General features: G+C 39.6%; 2 protein-coding genes across 6 annotated transcripts in view; one reads left to right on the forward strand and one right to left on the reverse strand.

Annotated features, from left to right (window-relative positions):
* The window catches only part of CCDC146 (coiled-coil domain containing 146), a 140,046-nt gene extending 114,940 nt beyond the window's left edge, over positions 1–25,106 (reverse strand). Inside the window, exon 1 of the mRNA XM_007187102.3 lies at positions 24,894–25,106. The gene's annotated coding sequence lies outside the window, so the exon portion shown is untranslated. The remainder of the gene's footprint in view (positions 1–24,893) is intronic.
* Positions 25,107–25,312: 206 nt separating this feature from the next.
* Positions 25,313–26,073, forward strand: part of FAM185A (family with sequence similarity 185 member A) — a 66,046-nt gene continuing 65,285 nt past the window's right edge. For all 5 annotated transcript variants that reach the window (XR_451422.2, XR_451421.2, XM_007187097.2 and 2 more), the window contains exon 1: positions 25,313–25,974. Coding sequence is in view for 3 of the 5 variants with exons in the window: in XM_007187097.2 (XP_007187159.2) it covers positions 25,548–25,974 (427 nt within the window). In the remaining 2 variants the exon portion in view is untranslated. The remainder of the gene's footprint in view (positions 25,975–26,073) is intronic.

Below are 26,073 nucleotides of genomic sequence, written 5' to 3' on the forward strand. Positions count from 1 at the left end.
CACAATAGAGGCAAATGCAAAAGTCTCATGTGAATTAAAATCGAAAACACTAATTAATCCAATTAAATACAGGGACAAAAGGACATTAAGTAGATACCAAAGTTTAACAGACAAAAAAAATATTCAAGGGACTTCCCTGGTGGCGCAGTGGTTAAGAATCCGCCTGCCAAGGCAGGGGACACGGGTTCGAGCCCTGGTCTGGGAAGATCCCACATGCTGCGGAGCAACCAAGCCCGCGAGCCACAACTACTGAAGCCTGTGCGCCTAGAGCCCGTGCTCTGCAACAAGAGAAGCCACGGCAATGAGAAGCCTGCGCACCGCAACGAAGAGTATCCCCTGCTCACCACAACTAGAGAAAGCCCGTGCGGAGCAATGAAGACCCAATGCAGCCAAAAATAAATTAAAAAAAAAAAAAAAAACTCTTTAAAAAAATATTCAAGGATCAGTTAATATAGAATTCCAGAGCCCATTATACTAATATTATCATGCGGCAGGCAATATAATTGAGAGCTATAAATAAAACAACGGAATAAAATATATTTGCAGGGCACAGTGATATAAACGAGAATAATTATAAAACATCTAAATTCCTGGTGAAAGAAGAACTATATAGCTATCAAGTATAGTGATTCTGGAGACATATATCTCCATAATACTTAAATCAATTAAGCAAATATTTATTGAGTCGTTTTATGAAGACCAAGAGTCTGCAAAGATGCAAGCAATTTATTTACAAACTAAAGAAGAAGCAAGGCAGGGAAATAACTAGCTCTATGTCATACAAGGTAAGGTAAAATAAACCTAAATAAAAAGCAGTATTCTTAGGAAAGTAGATAAGGCTTAAAAAGCAGCTTGTGTCCTGGAATTTAGATTTTAATCTATATGCATGGGAAGCCATTACATTTTCTGCAGAGAGGACTTATCTGAGTTTGTAAAGATGTTGGTAGCAGTGAGAAGAATGGTTTGCAAGGGGTGTGAATTTGGAGGCAAGGAGACAATTTAGAGGCTATGAGCCAGCCCCCGTGCTATGGGTAAGAGATAGATGCCACGGTGAGCAAAACCAGACAAGGTCCCTCACCTCAGGGGGGCTCACGGACTGGTGAGCTAGCAATTAACCAAAGAATCACAGACATAAGGATAAAAATATGAATAACTGAAATAGGTGCTGTGAAAGCATGGATGCAGAAGCAGGTTTATACGGGCACTGCACATTCCCAGCGGGCTCCATTCACAGGGAAAGTTCTGCAGTGAAGCAGCCCTGATTGGAAGGTTAGATTGTGAGAGCCTGAACCAAGGCGGTACCACGCTACACAGTAGGAGTTCGAGAAGGACATGGTTGTATGAGGCTTTCTAGAACGAAAGGACATGTACTGAGCTTTGACACAGAAAAGCAAAAGGTCAGTGAAGGAGAAAGGAAGATAAATAAAAGCTTTAGTCCCATTACAGAAGAACACTGAACTCCTCTATTATTCACACTTCATCTCAGGGCTATAAGATAGAGCCAAAATGGAAGCTTCACAAAGAATAATTAAGCAATAAACATTGCAGGGTATGCCCTGTTTTGTAAGACACACCACCGCTTCCTCTTCCTAAAGCTAAAGAGGTGATCATCATTTTGTTTCGATTTTGAAGGAAATTTGTCTTGAATTACAAATTACAAAAAGCACATGCAAAAAACCAAATACCCCAAGCACCAGAGAATGAGCCAGGATACACAAATGATGTGACTCTTGTAAAACAGCAATGCTTGCTTCAAGAAAGATGTAGCAGGAAACTACCACATTGTCTTTTGATATTACTTGTCACTGAACAAGCACAAGTTTTGCTTATTTTAGAATAGTGGGAGTATAATGTAAAGTCAAACATAGTATTTCTTCCTTAGTCCCACACAGAACCTGAGCATTCTTTTTCATAATTTAGCTGTTCTAACTGCCTTGGAAACATAATCTCGTGCTCCTTTCCCCAGCACCCATTGCTATAAAAGGTTAGTTACACGACCGTTTCTGCAGTAATTCAGAGCTGGACCCCTTGGAGGAAGGGAAAATTCTGGGACATCTAATTTTTTTGTTGTTTCAGTTTCCTATATTTATTAAAAAACATAGAAATATCAAAATGGGGTTACAAAAATTGTGGTATATTTAAAGTTGTATGACAAGTGCCTCTCAGTCCTGTCAGTGTGTCTCTGTGATTACATGCATATTCTCTTTTGAAGATGAGTTAAAAGCCTACATTGAAGGCTTTTCTTTCTGAGAAGCCTCTGGTCCCCAGCATGACAGGCTCAGAATATTGGGCAGCAAACCCGACATGCAGCCTATCGTCACCTCAGATCCAATTAATTCAACAATGACATCATCATCATCAGATACTATGACCTTGGCAGTCCTAAATACAACAGATACAATTATTGCACTTATTCATATCTAGATACTTTATGTGCAATTCTATGTACAATTATACAATATCCATTACTATCATACAAAGATTAGACTTGAAACATTTTTTTAAACATATAGATACAGATTTCAGTTCGTGTTTTTAAAAAGAGGGAGTAGAAAACCTTTGTCATTGAGACCCAGCAAATCAAACCACAACTTCTTTCTGTTCCTCAAAAAAATGGGAAAGAAATAAACCCTCTCAAAAGAGAATCCTGCGGGGGTGGGGTGGGGAAGAAACATTCTGGCACTGAAAAAAAGCCACTGCAGTCAATGTGTACAGATAAAATTTGTCTCATAATCAAAGTGTTAAAGTAGCAATGTGGCTTGGACCAAACCTTTAATTAAAAACATACATACACATAAAAGAAAACAAAACTCTTGAGGGGAAGCTCCAAGCGCATATCTAAACTTTAAAGTAAATGTTCACAGTACTAGACAGTTAAGTCTTAAATTATTTGCATGTGTAATCAGTGAGGAACCTGTTAATTGCCCATGATCATGGAAAACCCAAGACTGTTACAACATGAGCTCCCTTCCTTGGGATGGAAGGATGCTGAGAGAGCTGGAGCCCTACTTCCAACTCATTTCACTGTCCTTCTGCCTCCGTGTGCATACTCCCACCCTACCCCAAACGCAGACCCAAGGAAAGTTACTCTTTCTTCAAAGATTCATATGTTTTCCCCCCTTTCTTCTCAGAAACATACAGTGCCAAAAGGAGCTCTATGGTACTCATTTCTGAGTGGGTATAACATATAGCGTCGTGATGGTGAGCACCGTCCCTGTGGAAGAACTGTCACGGAAACAGACATGATTTTTGTCTCTAACACATCCTCCTGGTTGCCCTCATCCGTGTGCAGATATTCCTGCCCAGTGGCCACTTGCCTGTGCACCTAACAGTAACATTGACATAGTCCTTCAAAATTTAAACAAAACTTTCCCTCATATTGTTTCACTTAATCCTTTCAACAACCATGTTCCATAAGAATTATTATCTCCACTTTATAGAGGAGGGAATTGAAGCTCAGAGAATGTAAATGATGTGCCCAAGATCACACAGCAATAAATGGTAGTGGTTTTTCAAACCCACGTTCACTGGCTCCAAATTCCTGACCCCTTCCCATTGAACTCTACAGGACACTTGCTGTGGCCTTAGCAAAGCCCTTTCCTCTAGGCCTCCAATGGTGGAAAGCAGGATCAAGAATACAGGCAGGCTGACTGAATTCAACTTCTGTCGCCCCGAAGGTGTAAGGCTAGGACCCCTTCAGCAAAGAGCAGGCCAGCAGCAGAGTGTAAATCAGTTAAAACCAAATTAGTTCTTGTAGAGCAGTAATTATTAGGCAGTCCATGAGGCCTTAAGACTTAGCTGTGCAAAACAATGGGCTATAGAACTTGTTGTTATAGTTACAAACCAAAGGAACGCCTTCACATACACAAAGTATGACAAGAAATGCTGGCTCTTATATCTGCAGTAACTTACAGTCATTCTGCAAGCCCAGTCAGGCTTCAGAAATTCAAAGAGTGACTCAGAAGCCCTATTGGTCTCCCTAATAGTTTGCAAATAATTTAGTAGTAAGCAGAGACTGAGTTCCAAAGCCTGTGGGAGGTGTGGAATGCCCAAGTAGCTCAGAAGCTGACAGTCTTCCAGAAGGTCTGTTAAACAGAGATTCTACATGTTTGCATGCAATCTAGAATCCTCACGTTGCAAGCCATTCCTCACTCTTGCTATGAAAATGCCCACGTTTTTCAAATTCCATTATGTTTGCTTGCTCAAAAAATATGAAGAGACCTTCAAGATGGCGGAGGAGTAAGATGTGGAGATCACCTTCCTCCCCACAAATACATCAGAAATACATCTACATGTGGAACAACTCCTACAGAACATCTACTGAATGCTGGCAGAAGACCTCAGACTTCCCAAAGGGCAAGGAACTCCCCACGTACCTGGGTAGGGCAAAAGGAAAAAGAAAAACAGAGACAAAAGAATAAGGACAGGACCCGCACCAGTGGGAGGGAGCTGTGAAGGAGGAAAAGTTTCCACACACTAGGAAGCCCCTTCACTGGAGGAGATGGGGTGGGCGGGGCGTGGGTGGTGGGGAAGCTTCAGAGCCACAGAGGAGAGCACAGCAACAGGGGTGCAGAAGGTAAAGTGGAGAGATTCCCGCACAGAGGATTGGTGCCGACCAGCACTCACCAGCCTGAGAGGCTTGTCTGCTCACCCGCCGGGGCAGGTGTGGGCTGGGAGCTGAGGCTCGGGCTTCAGAGGTCAGATCCCAGGGAGAGGACTGGGGTTGGCTGTGTGAACACAGAGCAGTAATTAGGGGGCTAGTGCACCACAGCTAGCCGGGAGGGAGTCCGGGAAAAAGCCTGGAGCTGCCAAAGAGACAAGAGACCATTGTTTCGGAGTGCGTGAGGAGAGCATGAGCCGTGACTATGAGCGCGGACCCCAGAGATGGGCATGGGACGCTGAGGCTGCTGCTGCTGCCACCAAGAAGCCTGTGTGTGAGCACAGGTCACTATCCACACCGCCCCTCCTGGGATCCTGTGCAGCCCGCCACTACCAGGGTCCCGTGATCCAGAGACAACTTCCCTGGGAGAACACATGGCATTCCTCAGGCTGTTGCAATGTCACGCTGGCCTCTGCCGCCACAGGCTCCCCCCACATTCTGTACCCCTCCCTCCCCCCAGCCTGAGTGAGCCAGAGCCCCCTAATCAGCTGCTACTTTAACCCCGTCCTGTCTGAGCGAAGAACAGACACCCTCAGGCGGCATACATGCAGAGCCGGGGGCCAAATCCAAAGCTGAACCCCAGGAGCTGTGGGAACAAAGAAGAGAAAGGGAAATCTCTCCCAGCAGCCTCAGGAGCAGCAGATTAAATCTCCACCATCAACTTGATGTACCCTGCATCTCTGGAATACCTGAAGAGACAACAAGTCATCCCAAAATTGAGGCAGTGGACTTTGGGAGCAACTGTAGCCTTGGGGTTTGCTTTCTGCATCTAATTTGTTTCTGGTTCTATGTTTATCGTAGTTTAGTATTTAGAGTTTATTATCCTTCATAGATTTGTTTATTGATTTGGTTGCTCTCTTCCTTTTTTTCTTTTCTATATATGGATTTTCTTTTCCTTTTTCTCTTTTTGTGAGTGTGTATGTGTATGCTTCTTTGTGTGATTTTGTATGTATAGCTTTGCTTTTACCATTTATCCTAGGGGTCTGTGGGTCCGTTTTTTTTGTTTGTTTCTTTTTTTTAGTAGAGTTTTTAGCACTTGTTATCATTGGTGGATTTCTTTTCTGGTTTGGTTGCTCTCTTCTTTCTTTCTTTCTTTTATTACTTTTTAATTTTTTTATTTAAAAAAATTTTTTTATTTTTTCTTTTCTTCCTTTCCTTCTTTCCTTCTTTCTCCCTTTTCTTCTGAGCCGTGTGGCTGACAGGGTCTTGGTGCTCCGGCTGGGTGTCAGGCCTGTGCCTCTGAGGTGGGAGAGCCGAGTTCAGGACATTGGTCCACTAGAGACCTCCTGGCTCCACATAATATCAAACAGCAAAAGCTCTCCCAGAGATCTCCATCTCACTGCTAAGACCCAGCTCCACTCAAAGACCAGCAAGCTACAGTGCTGGACACCCTATGCCAAACAACTAGCAAGACAGGAACACAACCCCACCCATTAGCAGAGAGGCTGCCTAAGATCATAATAAAGTCACAGGCACCCCAAAACACACCACCAGATGCAGTCCTGCCCACCAGAAAGACAAGATCCAGCCTCATCCACCAGAACACAGGCACCAGTCCCCTCCATCAGGAAGCCTACACAACCCACTGAACCAACCTTACCCACTGGGGGCAGACACCAAAAACAACGGGAACTATGAACCTACAGCCTGCGAAAAGGAGACCCCAAACACAGTAAGTTAAGCAAAATGAGAAGACAGAGAAACACACAGCAGATGAAGGAGCAATGTAAAAACCCACCAGACCAAACAAAAGAAGAGGAAATAGGCAGTCTACCTGAAAAAGAATTCAGAGTAATGATAGTAAAGATGATCCAAAATCTTGGAAATAGAATGGAGAAAATACAAGAAACGTTTAACCAGGACCTAGAAGAACTAAAGAGCAAACAAACAATGATGAACATCAAAATAAATGAAATTTAAAATTCTCTAGAAGTAATCAATAGCAGAATAACTGAGGCAGAAGAACGGATAAGTGACCTGGAAGATAAAATAGTGGAAATAACTACCACAGAGCGAATAAAGAAAAAAGAATGAAAAGAATTGAGGACAGTCTCAGAGACCTCTGGGACAACATTAAACTCACCAACATTCGAATTATAGGGGTCTCAGAGAAGAAAAAGAAAGGGACTGAGAAAATATTTGAAGAGATTATAGTTGAAAACTTCCCTAATATGGGAAAGGAAATAGTTAATCAAATCCAGGAAGTGCAGAGAGTCCCATACAGGATAAATCCAAGGAGAAACATGCCAAGACACATATTATTCAAACTATCAAAAATTAAATCCAAAGAAAAAATATTAAAAGCAGCAAGGGAAAAACAACAAATAACATACAAGGGAATCCCCATAAGGTTAAGAGCTGATCTTTCAGCAGAAACTCTGCAAGCCAGAAGGGAGTGGCAGGACATATTGAAAGTGATGAAAGGGAAAAAGCTACAACCAAGATTACTCTACCCAGCAAGGATCTCACTCAGATTTGACAGAGAAATTAAAAGCTTTACAGACAAGCAAAAGCTAAGAGAATTCAGCACAACCAAACCAGCGTTACACAATGCTAAAGGAACTTCTCTAGGCAGGAAACAGAAGAGAAGGAAAAGACCTACAATAACAAACCCAAAACAATTAAGAAAATGGTAATAGGAACATACATATTGATAACTACCTTAAATGTAAATGGATTAAATGCTCCAACCAAAAGACATAGACTGGCTGAATGGATACAAAAACAAGACCCATATATATGCTGTCTACAAGAGACCTACTTCAGACCTAGGGATACATACAGACTGAAAGTGAGGGAATGGAAAAAGATATTCCATGCAAATGGAAATCCAAAGAAAGCTGGAGTAGCAATTCTCATATCAGACAAAATAGACTTTAAAATAAAGACTATTACAAGAGACAAAGAAGGACACTACATGATGATCAAGGGATCAATCCAAGAAGAAGATATAACAATTGTAAATATTTATGCACCCAACATAGGAGCACCTCAATACATAAGGCAAATGCTAACAGCCATAAAAGGGGAAATCGACAGTAACACAATCATAGTAGGGGACTTTAACAATCTACTCTCACCAATGGACAGATCATCCAAAATGAAAATAAATAAGGAAACACAAGCTTTAAATGATACATTAAACAAGATGGACTTAACTGATATTTATAGGATATTCCATCCAAAAAAAACAGAATACACGTTCTTCTCAAGTGCTCATGGAACATTCTCCAGGATAGGTCATATCTTGGGTCACAAATCAAGCCCTGGTAAATTTAAGAAAATTGAAATTGTATCAAGTGTCTTTTCTGACCACAAAACTATGAGACTAGATATCAATTACAGAAAAAAATCTGTAAAAATTACAAACACGTGGAGGCTAAACAATACGCTACTAAATAACCAAGAGATCACTGAAGAAATCAAAGAGGAAATCAAAAAATACCTAGAAACAAATGACAATGAAAACACGACGACCCAAAACTTATGGGATGTAGCAAAAGCAGTTCTAAGAGGGAAGTTTATAGCAATACAATCCTACCTCAAGAAACAAGAAACATCTCAAATAAACAAGCTAACCTTACACCTAAAGCAATTAAGGAAGGAAGAACAAAAAACCTCAAAGTTAGCAGAAGGAAAGAAATCATAAAGATCAGATCAGAAGTAAATGAAAAAGAAATGAAGGAAACAAGAGCAAAGATGAATAAAACTAAAAGCTGGTTCTTTGAGAAGATAAACAAAATTGATAAACCATTAGCCAGACTCATCAAGAGAAAAAGGGAGAAGACTCAAATCAATAGAATTAGAAATGAAAAAGGAGAAGTAACAACTGACACTGCAGAAATACAAAGGATCATGAGAGATTACTACAAGCAACTATATGCCAATAAAGTGGACAACATGGAAGAAATGGACACATTCTTAGAAAAGCACAACCTTCCGAGACTGAACCAGGAAGAAGTAGAAAATATACACAGACCAATCACAAGCACTGAAATTGAGACTGTGATTAAAAGTCTTCCAATAAACAAAACCCAGGACCAGATGGCTTCACAGGCGAATTCTATCAGACATTTAGAGAAGAGCTAACATGTATCATTCTCAAACTCTTCCAAAATATAGTAGAGGGAGGAACACTCCCAAACTCATTCTACGAGGCCTCCATCACCCTGATACCAAAACCAGACAAAGATGTCACAAAGAAAGAAAACTACAGGCCAATATCACTGATGAACATAGATGCAAAAATCCTGAACAAAATACAAGCAAACAGAATCCAACAGCACATTAAAAGGATCATACACCATGATCAAGTGGGGTTTATCCCAGTAATGCAAGGATTCTTCAATATATGCAAATCAATCAATGTGATAAACCATATAAACAAATTGAAGGATAAAAACCATATGATCATCTCAATAGATGCAGAAAAAGCTTTCGACAAAATTCAAAACCCATTTATGATAAAAACCCTCCAGAAAGTAGACATAGAGGGAACTTACCTCAACATAATAAAGGCCATATATGACAAACCCACAGCCAACATCGTTCTCAGTGGAGAAAAACTGAAACTATTTCCTCTAAGATCAAGAACAAGACAAGGTTGTCCACTCTCACCACTATTATTCAACATAGTTTTGGAAGTTTTAGCCACAGCAATCAGAGAAGAAAAAGAAATAAAAGGAATCCAAATTGGAAAAGAAGTAGTAAAGCTGTCACTGTTTGCAGGTGACATGATACTAAACATAGAGAATCCTAACGATGCTACCAGAAAACTACTAGAGCTAATCAATGAATTTGGTAAAGTAGCAGGATACAAAATTAATGCACAGAAATCTCTTGCATTCCTATACACTAATAATGAAAAATCTGAAAGAGAAATTAAGGAAACACTCCCATTTACCACTGTAACAAAAAGAATAAAATACCTAGGAATAAACCTACGTAAGGAGACCAAAGACCTGTATGCAGAAAACTATAAGACACTGATGAAAGAAATTAAAGATGATATAAACAGATGGAGAGATATACCATGTTCTTGGATTGGAAGAATCAACATTGTGAAAATGACCATACTACCCAAAGCAATCTACAGATTCAATGCAATCCCTATCAAACTACCAATGGCATTTTTCACAGAACTAGAGCAAAAAATTTCACAATTTTTATGGAAACACAAAAGACCCTGAATAGCCAAATCAATCTTGAGAAAGAAAAACGGAGCTGGAGAATCAGGCTCCTGGACTTCAGACTATTACTACAAAGCTACAGTAATCAAGACAGTATGGTACTGGCACAAAAACAGAAATATAGATCAATGGAACCGTATAGAAACCCCAGAGATAAACCCACGCACATATGGTCATGTTATTTTTGATAAAGGAGGCAAGAATATACAATGAAGAAAAGACAGCCTCTTCAATAAGTGGTACTGGGAAAACTGGACAGCTACATGAAAAGAATGAAATTAGAACACTCCCTAACACCATACACAAAAATAAACTCAAAATGGATTAAAGACCTAAATGTAAGGCCAGACACTATTAAACTCTTGGAGGAAAACATAGGCAGAACACTCTATGACATAAATCACAGCAAGATCCTTTTTGAACCACCTAGAGAAATGGAAATAAAAACAAAAATAAACAAATGGGACCTAATGAAACTTAAAAGCTTTTGCACAGCAAAGAAAATCATAAACAAGACGAAAAGACAACCCTCAGAATGGGAGAAAATATTTGCAAATGAAGCAACTGACAAAGGATTAATCTCCAAAATTTACAAGCAGCTCATGCAGCTCAATATCAGAAAAACAAACAACCCAATCCAAAAATGGGCAGAAGACCTAAACAGACATTTCTCCAAAGAAGATATATAGATTGCCAACAAACACATGAAGGGATGATCGACGTCACTAATCATTAGAGAAACTACAATGAGGTATCATCTCACACCAGTCAGAATGACCATCATCAAAAAATCTACAAACAACAAATGCTGGAGAGGGTGTGGAGAAAAGGGAACCCTCTTGCACTGTTGGTGGGAATGTAAAATGATACAGCCATTATGGAGAACAGTATGGAGGTTCCTCAAAAAACTAAAAATAGAACTACCATATGACCAGCAATCCCACTACTGGGCATATACCCTGAGAAAACCATAATTCAAAAAGAGTCATGTACCACAATGTTCATTGCAGCTCTATTTACAACAGCTAGGACATGGAAGCGACCTAAGTGTCCATCGACAGATGAATGGATAAAGAAGATGTGGCACATATATACAATGGAATATTACTCAGCCATAAAGAGAAACGAAATTGAGTTATCTCTAGTGAGGTGGATGGACCTAGAGTCTGTCATACAGTGTGAAGTAAGTCAGAAAGAGAAAAACAAATACCATATGCTAACACATATATATGGAAGCTTAGAGGAAAAAAAAAAAAGGTTCTGAAGAACCTAGGGGCAGGACAGGAATAAAGACACAGATGTAGAGAATGGACTTGAGGACACAGGAAGGGGGAAGGGTAAGCTGAGACGAAGTGAGAGAGTGGCATGGACAGATATACACTACCAAATGTAAAATAGATAGCTAGTGGGAAGCAGCCGCATAGCACAGGGAGATCAGCTCCGTGCTTTGTGACCACCTAGAGCAGTGGGATAGGGACGGTGGGAGGGAGATGCAAGAGGGAGGAGATATGGGGATATATGTGTATGTATAGCTGACTTACTTTGTTATAGAGCAGAAACTAGCACACCATTGTGAAGCAATTATACTCCAATAAAGATGTTAAAAAAAAAAAAAAGATACCAGGAAGCACATTCATAACATTACAACAGTTGTCTATCTTATCTAGTTAGGCCATTGCCTTGCAAACCTCCTCTGTCATTTACACCTTTTCTCTTCCCCATACCACAGTCAGGAGTCTACATGGGTCTGTTTCCTTAGCAAAGATCTTCATGAAAAATGGGGTATCACTGAGACAGGCTGGGACCTAGGCCCCTTTGCTGCAGTGCTGCAGTGCTTGCACCTGGACACACCTCTCCTCTAGCAACAAAATACAAAGGACCTGTATGCGACTAAAAATAACCACATGCATGTGCAGTTGGGGCAAATTCTGGACCCCAAACATACAAAAAGACCAAAAAACGCAACTGCCACTTTTGAGGAGCCTGGAGCAAAAACAGGGTGTTGGGAGCAAAAGCAGGGTACTGAGCATGCCCCCTGCACGCAACACCACCTAAGGGGTGGGCAAAACAACTAAGCCACCCCTCCGGCCTGACCCCTGGACACACCCCTACCCTCACCCCATATAAGGGACAAGCTCGCCCTCCCCCACCCACACCCCACGAGGGAGCAAGCAAGAGAATCTGTTGTTTGTTCCCGCTCCCCGCTGCTGCAGCAGGGGCCCCAGTAAAGCCTTGCCTGAATTTCTTGTCTGGCCTCTAGTCAATTTCTCTAAACTGGAGAAGGCCAAGAACTCTGGTCGGTTTCATCACTGCCTCCCATCTGCAACAGCCCGGGTCTCTCCCTTCCTCCTCCTCCTTCTCCTGTTATTTCATCTAAGACTGGGATTAGTGGCTTTAACTCAGTCTACCAGCATGACAGCATGGCCTAATGCAATTGACTACTCGGAAGTTCCTCACTTTGGGCTTGAATCTCATTCCTCCCCTTCCTTTGTAAACTTTGGCAAGATATTTAGCCTCTAAGTGTCTGTTTCCTTAACTGCAAGATGATTTAAGAGTTGTTGTGAAGATTAAATGGGACACCGCATGTGAAGTCTCAGCCCAGACCCAGCATATAGTTCCTCAATAAATGGTAGCTTCCTCCCGTCACTGCCTGGTTCCTCAGCTTTCATGTATGATATGCCTTAGATTATTTTTATAGGGGAAAAAATAAACAGAGGTCAGCCTGGGCCTGGACCAAATTATTTCAGGAATCTATGATCTGAAAAAGGCAACTTGGGTCCTCTTGAGCATGATTTTTTGTCCCAGAGCTCTCCTTAGGATTTGGTGTGAGAGTCCTGGTAAACCTAATCTTCAAATCCCACTGTGACATGTTTAAATCTAGGATAAGAAAGACTATATAGAATATTGGATACTGGAGAGGGAGAAAGGGAGCAACTAAAAATTTTAAAAGTCCTTAAAAGAATAGGTGTCAACTCTGAGTCAGGGAAGAGTCAGCTTTAGACACTAAGTAAAGCAGGCAAAGTTCCGTCTCCCATATCTAGAAATTTCACAGGCTCCTCTTTTCATTGCATGAGTATTTCCTGTTCTCAGGCTTCATCTGGCCCTAGGCAGATCTCTCCTTTTGTCTTCCTCTCCCCGGGGAGCATCCCTTACTCAATTTCTTTCCTTCCTCTAAGGGCAAAGGTTCTTACATTACTTATAGGGTTAGAAGAATATTTAGCAAGGCAATCTTCCTACTTTACATTGGAAGAGGAAATTAAAAATAAAAATTAAAAAAACACCCTCTTTCTGAGCTGGGGAACAAGGAGAGGTGGTGAGGAAACAAGTTGACATGGGCCCCTGAGGCACCCTGTTCACCCAGGATCAAGCTCAGGAAATGAAATAGTGCAACTTGGACTTCAGGGACATCAGAGGGATAACGTGCCTCCTTCCCCAGGTGGGACTTGGGGAAAGTGGCAAGTTTCCAGAGCCATCATCAATTCTGTCCTTTCATGTGATAGCAAAGAAAACTGTCTAGGCAGAGAGGGGCCCAAGAGAGTTTACAGAGTGGAGTGGGGTAGGTGTTGAGTGTGGCTGGGAGTGCTATACCCCAAGAGCCCTTAGTGTTATGATGAAAAGACACTGCTTCAGAAAGCTTTGTGGACCATACAATTGAGCACCAGATGGGGATGCAGAATTCTCAGAAGATGCCAGCATGAAGACCCATATCTGAGACCCAGGTGGATGCATATCTCAGGAGGAGTCAGCATGGTCAGACACCAACCTCCCTGAAGTATTATGCTACCTAATAACCCTGAACTTGGGTCTCATGCTCAGGAGGAGGAGAGGAAAGGGGAAACATGAATTGAGTAAATTTTTTTAAAATTCAGCTTTATTGAGGTATATAATTTATGTTCAACAAAACTCATAATTTTAAGTATACAATTTGATGAGTTTTTACAAATATTGACAGTTGTGTAATCACTGCCACAAACATTCCCGTCACTTTAAAAAAGTTCCTTTATGCCCCTTTACAACCAGTGTCCCTTCTATCCCCATCCCCTCCATCCCAGGCACCTGGTAACAACCAGTAGTTTTGCCTTTTCTAGAATTTCATGTATATAGAATCATATATATTTCTGTCTTCTAACATTTAAGCATAAGGTTTCTGAGGTTCCTCTACACTGCTGGATACTGGATATCAGTATTTCATTTCTTGTATTGCTGAATGCTACTCCATTGTACAAATACACCATGATTTATTTGCCATTCTCCAGTTGATAGACATTTGTTTCTCATTTTTGGCTATTATGAATAAAGTTGCTATGAACATTCAAGTACAAGTCTTCATGTCAACATATGTTTTCATTTCTCTTGGGTAAATACCTAAGAGTAGAATTGCTGGGTCATATGGTAAGTTATGTTTAATTCTATAAGAAACTGTCAAATTGTTTTCCAAAGTGGTCGTACCATTTTTTATACCCACCAGCAGTGTATGAGGGTTCCCACTGCTCCACATCCTTGTCAACACTTGGTATTGTCAGTATTTTTTAGTTTTAGCCATTTTGGTGGGTTTGTAGTGGTATCTAATTTTAATTTTGTGGCTTTAATTTGCACTTCCATAACGACTTATTATGATGAGCATCTTTTTATGGGTTTAGTTGCCATTTATATATCTTCTTAGTTTAAGTGTATATTCAATTTTTTTTGCTCATTAAAAAAATCAGGTTTTCTTCTTATCATTGTTGTAAGAGTTCTTTGTGTATTCTGGATACAAGTCCTTTATCAATACGTTTCATAAATATTTTCTCTCAATCTCTCCTGGTCTCTTCATTCTGAAGAGCAAAACTTCTGAATTTTGAGGAAATCCAATTTATTGGGTTTTTTTCTTTTATGGTTCATGCTTTTTGTATCTTATTTAAGAAATCTTTGCCAAACTCAAGGTCACAAGATTTCCTCCTGTATTTTCTTCCAGGACTTTTATAGTTTTAGCCCTTCTATTTGCATCTTTTAACTATTTCAAATTTTTGTGTATGGTGTGAAGTAAAGGTTGATGTTCTTTTGGAGAGTGGATGGAGAGGCATATGGATATTTAATGTTCCAGCACCATTTGTTGGGAAAAGCATCCTCTTCCCATTGTCATATTATAATTATAGTAACACCTTTCTCAAAAATTAACTAACCATATATGTGTAGGTCTATTTCTATAGTCTCTATTCTGTCCCATTGATTTAAAGGTCTATTCTTATAGCCATACAACATTATGTTGATTATTGTAGCTTTACAATAAGTCTTAAAATGAAGTAGTATAAGTCTTCAAACTTAGTTCTTTTTTCAAAATCGTTTTGGCTGTACTTGGTACTTTACATTTCCATATACATTTTAGAAGTTACTTGTCAATTTCTATTTTTTAAAAAGCCTGCTAGAATTTTGACAGAGCAATGAATCAATACATCAGTGTGGAGTGATATGCCGTCTTGAGTCTTATTTTACTTGAATATGGTATTTCTCTCCACTTATCTAGATCTTCTTCAGTTTCTCTCAGCAATGTTTTACAGTTTTCAGAAAATAGGTCTTGCATATATGTCATTAAATTTATCCCTAAGTATTTCACATTTTGTATGCTATTATAAATGGTATTGTTTTTAAATTTCAATTTCCAAATGCCATTTTCAGTCCTTAGAAATAGAATTGATTTTTGTTATTGACCTTGTATCTTGTAACCTTGTAAACTTTTTAATTAATTCAGTTAGCTTTGTATAATATTCTTTAGAATTTTCTACTTAGATGATCATGTTGTCTGCACATAGACAATTTTACTTCTTTCTGTCCAATGTAGATTCCTTTCAGTTTTTTATTGCCTTATTGTACTGTATAGGACCTCTAGGACAATAAAGTGGTGAGAGTGAAAAACTTTGCCTTGTTTCAGATCTTAAAAGGAAAAAAGCATTCAGTCTTTTATGGTTAAATATGGTATTAAGTATAAGTTTTTCATAGATGCCTACATTAGGTGGAGGAAGTTCCTTCTCTTCCAAGTTTCTGGAGGGTTTTTAATCATGAATGAGTATTGAATTTTGCTAAATGTTTTCTTTTTAGTCCATTAAGATGATCATATTTTCCAAAAAATGATGCTGGAACAACTGATTTTTAACATCCTTATGTAAAAGAATGAACCTCAACTCATACCCTGCATGATTTACAAAACCTAACTTGAAATGAGGCATAGGCCTAAACGTAAAACCTAAAAGTAAAAAACTTCCAAAAGAAAATGTAGAAGAAAATCTTTGCAACCTAGGTTTGGAGAAAGTTTTGGGTTTTTTTGTTTTGTTTTCAGATGGGACACAAAACCACAATCATAATAGAAAAAAAATAGGTAAATTGGACTTTTTCAAATTTAAAAGATGTGCTCTTCAGGTGACAGTGTTGGGAAACTAAACAAGAGCCACAGGTGGGGAAAAAATGTGACCAAATAATGTATCTGACAAAAGACCGGTATCAAGAATATATAAAGAAATCTCAAAACTCAATAATAAGAAATCAAACAGACCAACAAAAAATGGGCAAAAGATTTGAATGGATATTTCACCTAAGAAGATATACAAATGGCAAATAAGAATGTGAAAATATGCTCACTTCATTAGTAATTGGGGAAATGCAAATCAAACTCATAATGAGAGAGAACTACACACCTATTAGAGTGGTTTTTCAAAAAGTGACAATACCAAGTGTTGGTGAGGCTGTGGAGTGACTGGAACTCTCACATGTTGCTAGTGGGGATGCAAAGTTGTGTAGCTCCTTCGGAAAACAGTTTAGATATTACTTATGAAGTTAAATACATTTACCACATGACCCAGCCATCCCCCACTCATATGTAATACACATTCAAGGGAAATGAAGATATATATCCATTCAAAAACTATATACAAATGTTTATATTGGCTTTATATAGTCACCAAAAACTAGAAACAACCCAAATATCAACTTGTGGATATATAAACAAATTGTGGTACATGCATGTAATGGAATAAAACTCCAAAACCAATTACTGATACATACAACAACATAGATGAATCTCAAATATATTATACTAAGTCAAATGGCTATATACTATATGATTCCATTTACTATATGAGTTTCTGAAAAAGGCAAAAAGTATAGGAACAGATAGTGGATCGGTGGTTGCCAGGGGTGAATGTTGGGGGACAAGGATTGACTACAAAGAGAAATGAGGGAACTTCTGGCAGTGATGGAAAAGTTCTATATCCTGATTGTCATAGTGGTTACATGACTCTATGTATATGCCAGAATTCACAGAGCTGTATACCTAAAAAGGGTGAGTTTTACTGTGTGTAAATTATACCTCAATAAACTTGACTTTAAAACAAAGCAAAGTAAACAAAAAGAACTAAACCTACACAGAGTGCTGAAATGTAAACTATTAAAACAATGAAAAAAATTCCAAAAATCACTAAAGAGAAAAAGCAGACTCTCCACAAAGCAAATAAATTAGACAGATAGAAGACTTCTCATTAGTAAAAACTGTACCTCTTCAAAGTACTGAGAGACAGTATATGTCAGCTAAATTATTACTTAAGAGAGCAGGTAAAAATAAAAACATTTCAAAGTCTGAAGAAACTACTCAGAGACTCTCATTGAATATATACAATGAATATACTTCAGTAAAAAACTGAGGGGCTTCCCTGGTGGTGCAGTGGTTAAAAATCTGCCTGCCAATGCAGGGGACATGGGTTCAAGCCCTGGTCCGGGAAGATCTCACATGCCACGGAGCAACTAAGCCCGTGCGCCACAACTACTGAGCCCGCATGCCACAACTACTGAAGCCCACATGCCTGGAGCCCGTGCTCTGCTACAAGAGAAGCCACCGCAATGAGAAGCCCGCACACCACAACGAAGAGTAGCCTCCGCTCAACGCAACTAGAGAAAGCCCGTGTGCAGCAATGAAGACCCAACGCAGCCAAAAATAAATAGGTAAATAAATTTAAAACAAAACAAAACTGAATCTAGAAGGAAAGAGATGAGCAAATAAATTGGTAAATGTTGCTAAATTTAAATAAGCATTAAATATAAATAGCAACAATAATAATAACTATTCATGTGGCTTCAAAAACAAGGTGGAACAAACATATGCAAGACAATAAATGACATGGAAGATGGAAGGGAAAAGACTTATGTTAAAGAATTCTAGGGCTTCCCTGGTGGCGCAGTGGTTGAGAATCTGCCTGCCAATGCAGGGGACACGGGTTCGAGCCCTGGTCTGGGAAGATCCCACATGCCGCGGAGCAACTGGGCCCGTGAGCCACAACTACTGAGCCTGAGCGTCTGGAGCCTCTGCTCCGCAACAAGAGAGGCCGTGATAGTGACAGGCCCGCGCGCCGTGATGAAGAGTGGCCCCCACTCGCCGCAACTGGAGAAAGCCCTCACACAAAAACGAAGACCCAACACAGCCAAAAATAAACATAATAAATAAATAATAAATAAAAATTAAAAAAAAAAAAAAGAATTCTATTCTTTGAGAGGAAGATGGAGATATTGATTAGCCATTTGCTAGGTCAAGTGAGTATGTGAAAAATTTAAGGATAATGATTAGAAGTAAAATAGCCTTTCACGTTACTACAGAGGGAAAAGGTGAACAAAGAAAAACATTTAAACTAAAGATATGAATGGAGAAAAAGAGGAACAACAGCAACAAAGAGGCCAAAAAAAGGCAAGGTTAATAGAAAACAGAAAAGAAGATGGTAAGAATAATTACAAATGTAATAGTAATTACCAAAAAAAGTAAGTGGATTAAATTTACTTGTTGAGACAGACTGTTGAATTGGATTTAAAATATCTATCTGTATTCTGTTTATAAGAGACAAGTCCCAGATATAATGTCACAGGTTTGAAATAAAAGGATGAAAATATTATTATTAGATAAAAATATACATCAAGATAGAAAGCAGTACTAGAGATAATGAGGATCATTATTTAATGACAATAAAATTTTATCAGGAAGCAATATTAATCCTGAACTTATACATAACTAACAGCATAGCCTCAAATTATATAAAATGTAAATGGAATTTCTACTCAGAGGGTATATTAATGCTACTACAGTGTAAATGATTGCAACAATATTGCTACTTTGTAGAAATGGAATGAAGTGTTAGCACATACAAGAACTCTAGCCTAAAGTGAGCTTTTAAAGTTTTTCTATTATAAGTTAGCTTTCTGTTTGCAATAAATATTATCTTACACACACACACACACACACACACACACACAAATACATATTGCTTTAATGTACAAAGTACTCATATCCCCCCCAACCATGAGAATCTTCTTCAGATATTTGTAAACTAAGCAATTTCTCAAGGTGTTTAAAGTGAGGGAAATTTGACTACATTAAATAACAAGCTTTTTCCTGTACATCATCTACATGAAAATAAATAACATGTAGATTTCAAATGGGACTGCCTACATATTCATTAACTACTTCTTAGTATTGTTAGTTATTTGTTTAGATTATTGAGTTTATTAAGATTCATAAGAAGAACAGAGGTCATAAGATATACTTATTTCAAAAGTTTATAATTAAGAAAGTTAGCAAATTCCTAGGGCTTCCCCCAGTTAAACTGAATTCCAGAATCCTTTCTTTAGGTTACATTTTTTTCTGAAAACTCTCTCATGCCCTCTGCTGTCCATTTATTGAATTTTTTTATTGAAGTATAGTTGATTTCCATTGTTGTGTTAATTACTGCTGTACAGCAAAGTGATTTAGTTATATATACATTCTTTTTTTAATGTATTCTTTTCCATTATGGTTTATCATAGGATACTGAATATAGTTCTCTGGGCGATACAATAGGACCTTGTTATTTATCCGTTCTTACATAAAAGCTTACATCTGCTAACCCCAACTTCCCATTCCATCCCTCCCCCCAACCCTCTCCCCATTGGCAGCCACCAAATTGTCCTCTGTGTGTGATTCTGTTTCTGTTTCATAGATAATTTCATTTGTGTCATATTTTAGATTCTACATATAAGTGATATGGTATTTGTCTTTCTCTTTCTGACTTCACTTAGTATGATAATCTCTAGGTCCATCCATGTTGCTGAAAATGCCATTATTTCACTCTTTTTTATTGCTGAGTAGTATTCCATTGTGTCTATGTACTACATCTTTATTCATTCATCTGTCAATGGACATTTAGGGTTGTTTCCATGTCCTGGCTATTGTGAATACTGCTGCTATGAACATAGGGGTGCATGTATCTTTTTGAATTATAGTTTTGTCTGGATATATGTCCAGGAGTGGCATTGCTGGATCATATGGTAATTCTATTTTTAGTTTTCTGAGGAACCTCCATACTGTTTTCCACAGTGACTGCATCAACTTGCATTCCCACCAACAGTGTAGGAGGGTTCCCTTTTCTCCACACCCTCTCCAGCATTTGTTATTTGTAGACTTTTTAATGATGACCATTCTGACTGGTGTGAGGTGGTACCTCATTGTAGTTTTGATTTGCATTTCTCTAATAATTAGTGATGTTGAGCATCTTTTCATGTGCCTATTGGCCATCTGTATGTCTTCTTTGGAGAAATGTCTGTTTAGGTCTTCTGCCCATTTTTGGATTGCATTGTTTGTTTTTCTGTTGTTGAGTTGTATGAGCTGTTTGTATATTTTGGAAAGTAAGCCCTTGTTGGTCACATCGTTTGCAAATATTTTCTCCCGTTCTGTAGGTTGTCTTTTCGTTTTTGTGACAGTCTGTTGTGGCTGTCCACTCATGGTTTTGGTGACTGATGTCACTCAGAGCATCTTGTAAATCCTAGGGCTTCCTGGAAGACAGTTGCCAATTTCATGCAAGTATCATCTGTCATTCGTAAGGTGTAGGAGTTGTAGAGTTCCTTGACTTATAAAACCTACCTGGCATTTTTTAATGCTGTAATGAAAATACTTATAACAAGTTATCCTCGCCTAGGACCTTGAAGTTGCAAGTCAGTGGATCTTTAAGGACAAATCTTTAAGTTTCTTATTTTTGTAGCACAAGGCAAGTAAATTTCCCTTTCTTAAACTTGAGAGAGATCCCTTTCTGAATAGATTCAGTCCACAGAACTTAACGTGGCGACCATTTCCTATCATGGACAAGAGGGCTTGGATATTTATGACTTTGCAGCCTGAGAGCCTCAGGGGCTGATGATCGGTCGCTCCGAGAAGGACTCTCTAAGCCACAGCAGCTGGCCCCTCTGAAGGGGATGGAAGACAAAGGGAGGGGATCTCCTGAGCTCGGCCAGGAGCCAGGGGACTTCAGCCAAAGTTCAGGAAAGTCTGAAGAAGAGCCCTGGGGGGGAGGGGACTCCCAGCTGCAGCGGCCTCGCCCTCCCCACCCCAACACTTGAAAAGACTTGGTCCCTCAATGAGAGAATGTAACTCACTTTAAAGAATGTATAATCCAATGTTGAACAAATTTGTTCCATTAGGCTGTCTGAAGTATGTTAAGTCTTCATCACAGGGCGAGGTGTCAAGATTTAATCACTAGGCTAGTTTAGGCAACAGCTGCTTAAAATGTGGCTTTAACTATCAGAATAGTCAATCATAAAATAACTCAGACAAAATTTCAATATGGAATTTTCATTTGGTATAGTAAATTGTATATTTATTGAATATTAATTATTAAATTAAGTAAAATATTCATTTAGAATATTTAGATGGCATTTAGATGGTAAGAAAGCCTCCACCTATTTCACTATTTGAGTCAGTCTTAGGAAACAGTATATGCTAAGAAATGCATTTAAATTTTTTAAATTATAAATGTAATATATGTTCATTATTGAAGACACATAAAAAAATGAAGAAATAATTCACCTTACTACTTGGAGATAAGCATTGTTATCAAGTTGTGTGTTTCTCTCTGCAATTGTTTCTATGGAATATATGTTAAAATTCCTATTATTATTATTATAGAATTGAGATCATACTCTACATACAATTTGGTATTCTATTCATGTCACTTAACATTACTATGAGATAATAGAAATATATATATATATTGGTCTCTGCCCTTGGCTCCTAAAAATGGGTTCCTGAAACCCTTGTAATTTCCTGGGTGATAGGAGTGTCTTTTGTTCTAATGAAGCACCTTTGGGTAGACTCCTGGATGAGGGCTGGTTACCAGAAAAAACAAGACATGAGTAGAAGCTGGGAATCTACAGCCCTGCCCCCAAGTCTCTTGAGAAGGAAGAAGGACTGAAAATATAGTTAATAATCGATCATGCCTACGTGATGAAGCTTCCATAAAAATCCCACTAGTATGGGGTTTGGAGAGCTTCCAGGCTGGTGAACACACCCACACCAGGAGGGGGGACACATCCCAGCTCCACGGGGACAGAAGCTCTTGCGGTCCAGACCCTCCCAGGCCTCACCCTCTGCATCTCTTCACCTGGCTGTTCATCTGCATCCTTTATCAAATCCTTTAGTAAAGTGGTAAATTTAAGTGTTTCTCTGAGTTCTGTGAGCCACGCTAGCAAATTAATAGAACCTGAGGAGGGGGTTGTGGGAATCTCCAGTTTGTAGCCAAAGGAGATAGAAGTTGTGGGTAACCTGAGGACTTGTGACTGGCATCTGAAGTGGATGGGAGTGGTTTTGGGGAAATGAGCCCCTAACCTGTGGGATCTAACATTAGTGTCAGAAGTGAGTTAAATTGTCGCTTGTTGCAGGGGGAAAACCTCCATACATTTGATTACTAGAAGTGTCAGAAGTGAAGCTATGTGAGTGTGGTAGCTCTGTGAGAGTCAAGGAGACATACACAGAAGGAGAATTGTAGGTTTTTCCTTTACAATTATGTTATGGAGGATTTCCCATATCATTGAATAATTTTCAAAATACAATTTTAAGTTGCATAATATTCCATATGTATACTAATTTATGTAACACTCTCCTATTTTTGGACATTTAAGTTGCTTCAATTCTTTACTATCATAAGTAATCCTGAAAAAAAATTCCGTAAATGTAAGTTTTTGTGAACATCCTTAATTTTATGTTTACATTAAATTCCAAAAAGTACAATTTCCAGGTCATGGATACACATATTTTTAAGGTGTTTTATGCATATTGCTAAACTGAACTCTGAAAGTTTTAATAACTTACACTCCTACCAGCTGGACATGTTCATGACCACAGGAATGGCTTTTTAAAAACTGAACGTGTAAAAGTACGCTACAAGTAAACTCTAAATATGCGGGAGAGTTACATATGACTCTCTATTCATTTCATAAATAACTTTTTTTTCTCCAAAGGTGTCAGGAAGATAGAAGGACCTTTTGACAAAGTGGTAAGAGGGCCAGACCTTCTGTTTTTTAATCTTTCAAAACTTGTTTCTTCATCAATAATGTGAGCATAATAATACTCGCCCTGCCAAACACAGAGTGTTTTGTGAGGATACTATGAGATGATACATGTAAACATGCTTTGAATACTATAGTGTCATACAGGTGGAAGGTAGTACTTTTATTGGTCATTATTGATATGTGGACAGACTTGATACATGTCATTAGACTTCTAAAAGTATCAATAAATTTTTAATATCTTACGTTAACCTTAATATACATAATTTTCTCCATTTTAAAACTCAGATGATCCAAAAAGTAATTTTTTGTCAATTTTCTTTTGTTTATTTGAAAATAGTAAAACAATGATTTTGCCACATATGCAATTATTGTTCAGTTGCCAATTCCACTAACTAGGTTTTCATCAGAAAAGGAAAATTACCATAGAAACAAAATTATCTATTAGGGTTTTCTATTTAATCTAAAAATATTTGGCATGGGTACAGCAAATTTAAGTGCATTCTCAGCTTGCTTAAACCAATGCCTTTTTCACAATTATTCCCGTGGATTTTCATTAAAAAGACCGTTTGAAGATCAGTTTGAATAATTGTGACCAAATGAAACACAAAGCCAAGGATAGAACTAGTATGCAGTGGGAACTTGGTGAACCTAAAAGCTTGCACCTATTGTGAGCCTTCATAAGGAGGAAGAATAAGGAGGGAGGAAGGACTGGGACAGAAAGGAGGAAAGGATAACTTAAGAAAAACACTGAATTTCTAACAAGGTAATGGCTTGCAAAGAACCCTGTGACTTGGGCCCCTGAGGACTTTAGCTCAGTTCATTAGGACTTTAGCCCATCCCTCTATCACTATTACTCCCAGTAATTCTGGTTATTGCACTTGGCCAAAGGCTTCAATTTTTTATGGCATTCAGTTTCAGCACTTGCATTTTATTGGATGTCATTGTTTGCAGTGTGTCTTTGCTAAAGAACTTAGGGAATAATTTGTAGGAGGAGGAACTGGCACAGAGAGGGAGAGATAGCAGGAAAGGAGGAAATAGATCTTTTCTCATTTTTAAATTGCCCACAAAATAATAAAAGGTAAAACAGACTTTACGGAGTCATTTAGTATAATCCTTCTTCATCTTAAAGTGGAAGAAACAGGTGTAGGTGACAGAGATAAACCAATGGCCGAGCCAGGAAAATAACCAATTCCATACTCTTCCCATGGCATTATGTCTCTCTCTCTCTCTCATCTTATTTTAGTCCTAAAACCGAGGATCATTTGTAGTCAAAGAGAACAATGCTGCTGTCAACACAAATCGTGATCGCTCAGATTTTTCTTGGTAACTTAGAGTCTATGCTATAAAATATAAATACAATAATTTAAGTTGCAACTTGGCAGCCTGTGCAGCGTGTTCACGTCCATTATCTCATTTGATCCCTACAAAAACCCTTTGAGGCAAGACAAGGAAGGTATTATTGACCTCATTTTAAGAGCGAGCGGTTAAAACCCAGAGACGTTCAATAACTGACGTAAGATCACTTAGAGTCAGGAAGGAGACAGGACTCTAACGCTATTCCTACATTTGATATCAAAGAGGGAGTTTCCTCAGAAAACACTGACTGGTAGTGATCCTCTTGCCTAGGGATTCTCCATCCTAGGGTACCCCGCACTAGTTTATGAAGTTTGGAACTAACCACTCACTGAGGGTACTCCTATTTTGCATCTAGTTCTCACCTTTAAAAGCGCAATTTCTTACCACTTCCCTCGGTCCTGATCCTTATTTAGGCTCCTGTTTTTCTCTGTGAGTTTTGGCTTCCTCGTCTCACTCCAAAGCTCCACCCTCTCCAAAGAAGTAGCGTCCTCGGTATCCAAGGAAACCACACAGCCTTGCCCATCTGTCGCCTTCCACGCTTTCCATTGGCCAGTTGAATTCTGGTTTTTTTTTTTTTTTTTCCCCCCGTCCCTCCAACGGATAATTGGCTAGAGGGAAGGAGCGCTTGCCTTCCGAGTCCCGTCTAACACCTGCTCTTACTAGCCTTAACTACCTTGCGCATTGCCTATTGGGAAGTGTAGTTTCTAAGCCGCCAGAGCCCTTCGACGTCTGACTCCATTAGAACTACCTATCCCACCGGCCTTTGCGAAAGGGGCGGGAGTAGGCGAGGAGTCAGGGTCAGGGTGGATAATTAGAGCTTTGAAATTCCAATTTGCCGCCGAGGCGTGTATAGCTGAGGTTTAAATTGCTGAACTAAGTGAGCAGTCTTGCTGTTGCTTCAGCACACCCTCTCAAGTGTCTCCCTTTTGACTTGAGCCGGCACAGCGGCCAAGTCGACTGGCCGTGGCAAGACTAGCCAGTGGCTGAGGTGATCTGAGGGAGCGTGAGAGCACGCCATGTTCGTCTCCTGCTCGGGATGGGGGCTGGGCTGCCTCCGGCTCTGTCTGCTCCGAGTGTGGGCCCGCGAGGTCGCGGGGCGCTGTGCGTGTGGGGCCTGTCAGGCCCGGCTGTACGGCTCAGGTGGGTCCCAGCCCGACGTCTCTCGGTCTGGTCCCGCGCGCCGGACTCTGAAGGAGTGGGCACTTCAGGTGAGCCCTTTCGGCCGGCTGCGGACGCGGCTCCCGTGCTCCCTAGCCGTGAGGCCCCTGGACCCTCTCACCTACCCGGATGGCGACCGCGTGCTGGTGGCGGTGAGCGGAGTGGAGGGTGGGGCCGTGGCCAGCCTGCAGGTGAGGTACGACGAGGCGCAGAAGGAGGTTGCCATCGTGTCTGACGTCATCGACCCCCAGGCGTCCGTGGAAGTGAACGCGCCCCTGAAGTTTGGCAAGTGAAGTTTAAACGGGCTTGGGTCCCAGGGCACATCCAGTGAATTTATAGAATTAGGCCGACGTGCGTTTTTAATTGGTCCCTTTGGATCTGACT

This window comes from Balaenoptera acutorostrata, chromosome 7 (assembly GCF_949987535.1).
Source record: "Balaenoptera acutorostrata chromosome 7, mBalAcu1.1, whole genome shotgun sequence".
Classification (NCBI taxonomy): domain Eukaryota; kingdom Metazoa; phylum Chordata; class Mammalia; order Artiodactyla; family Balaenopteridae; genus Balaenoptera; species Balaenoptera acutorostrata.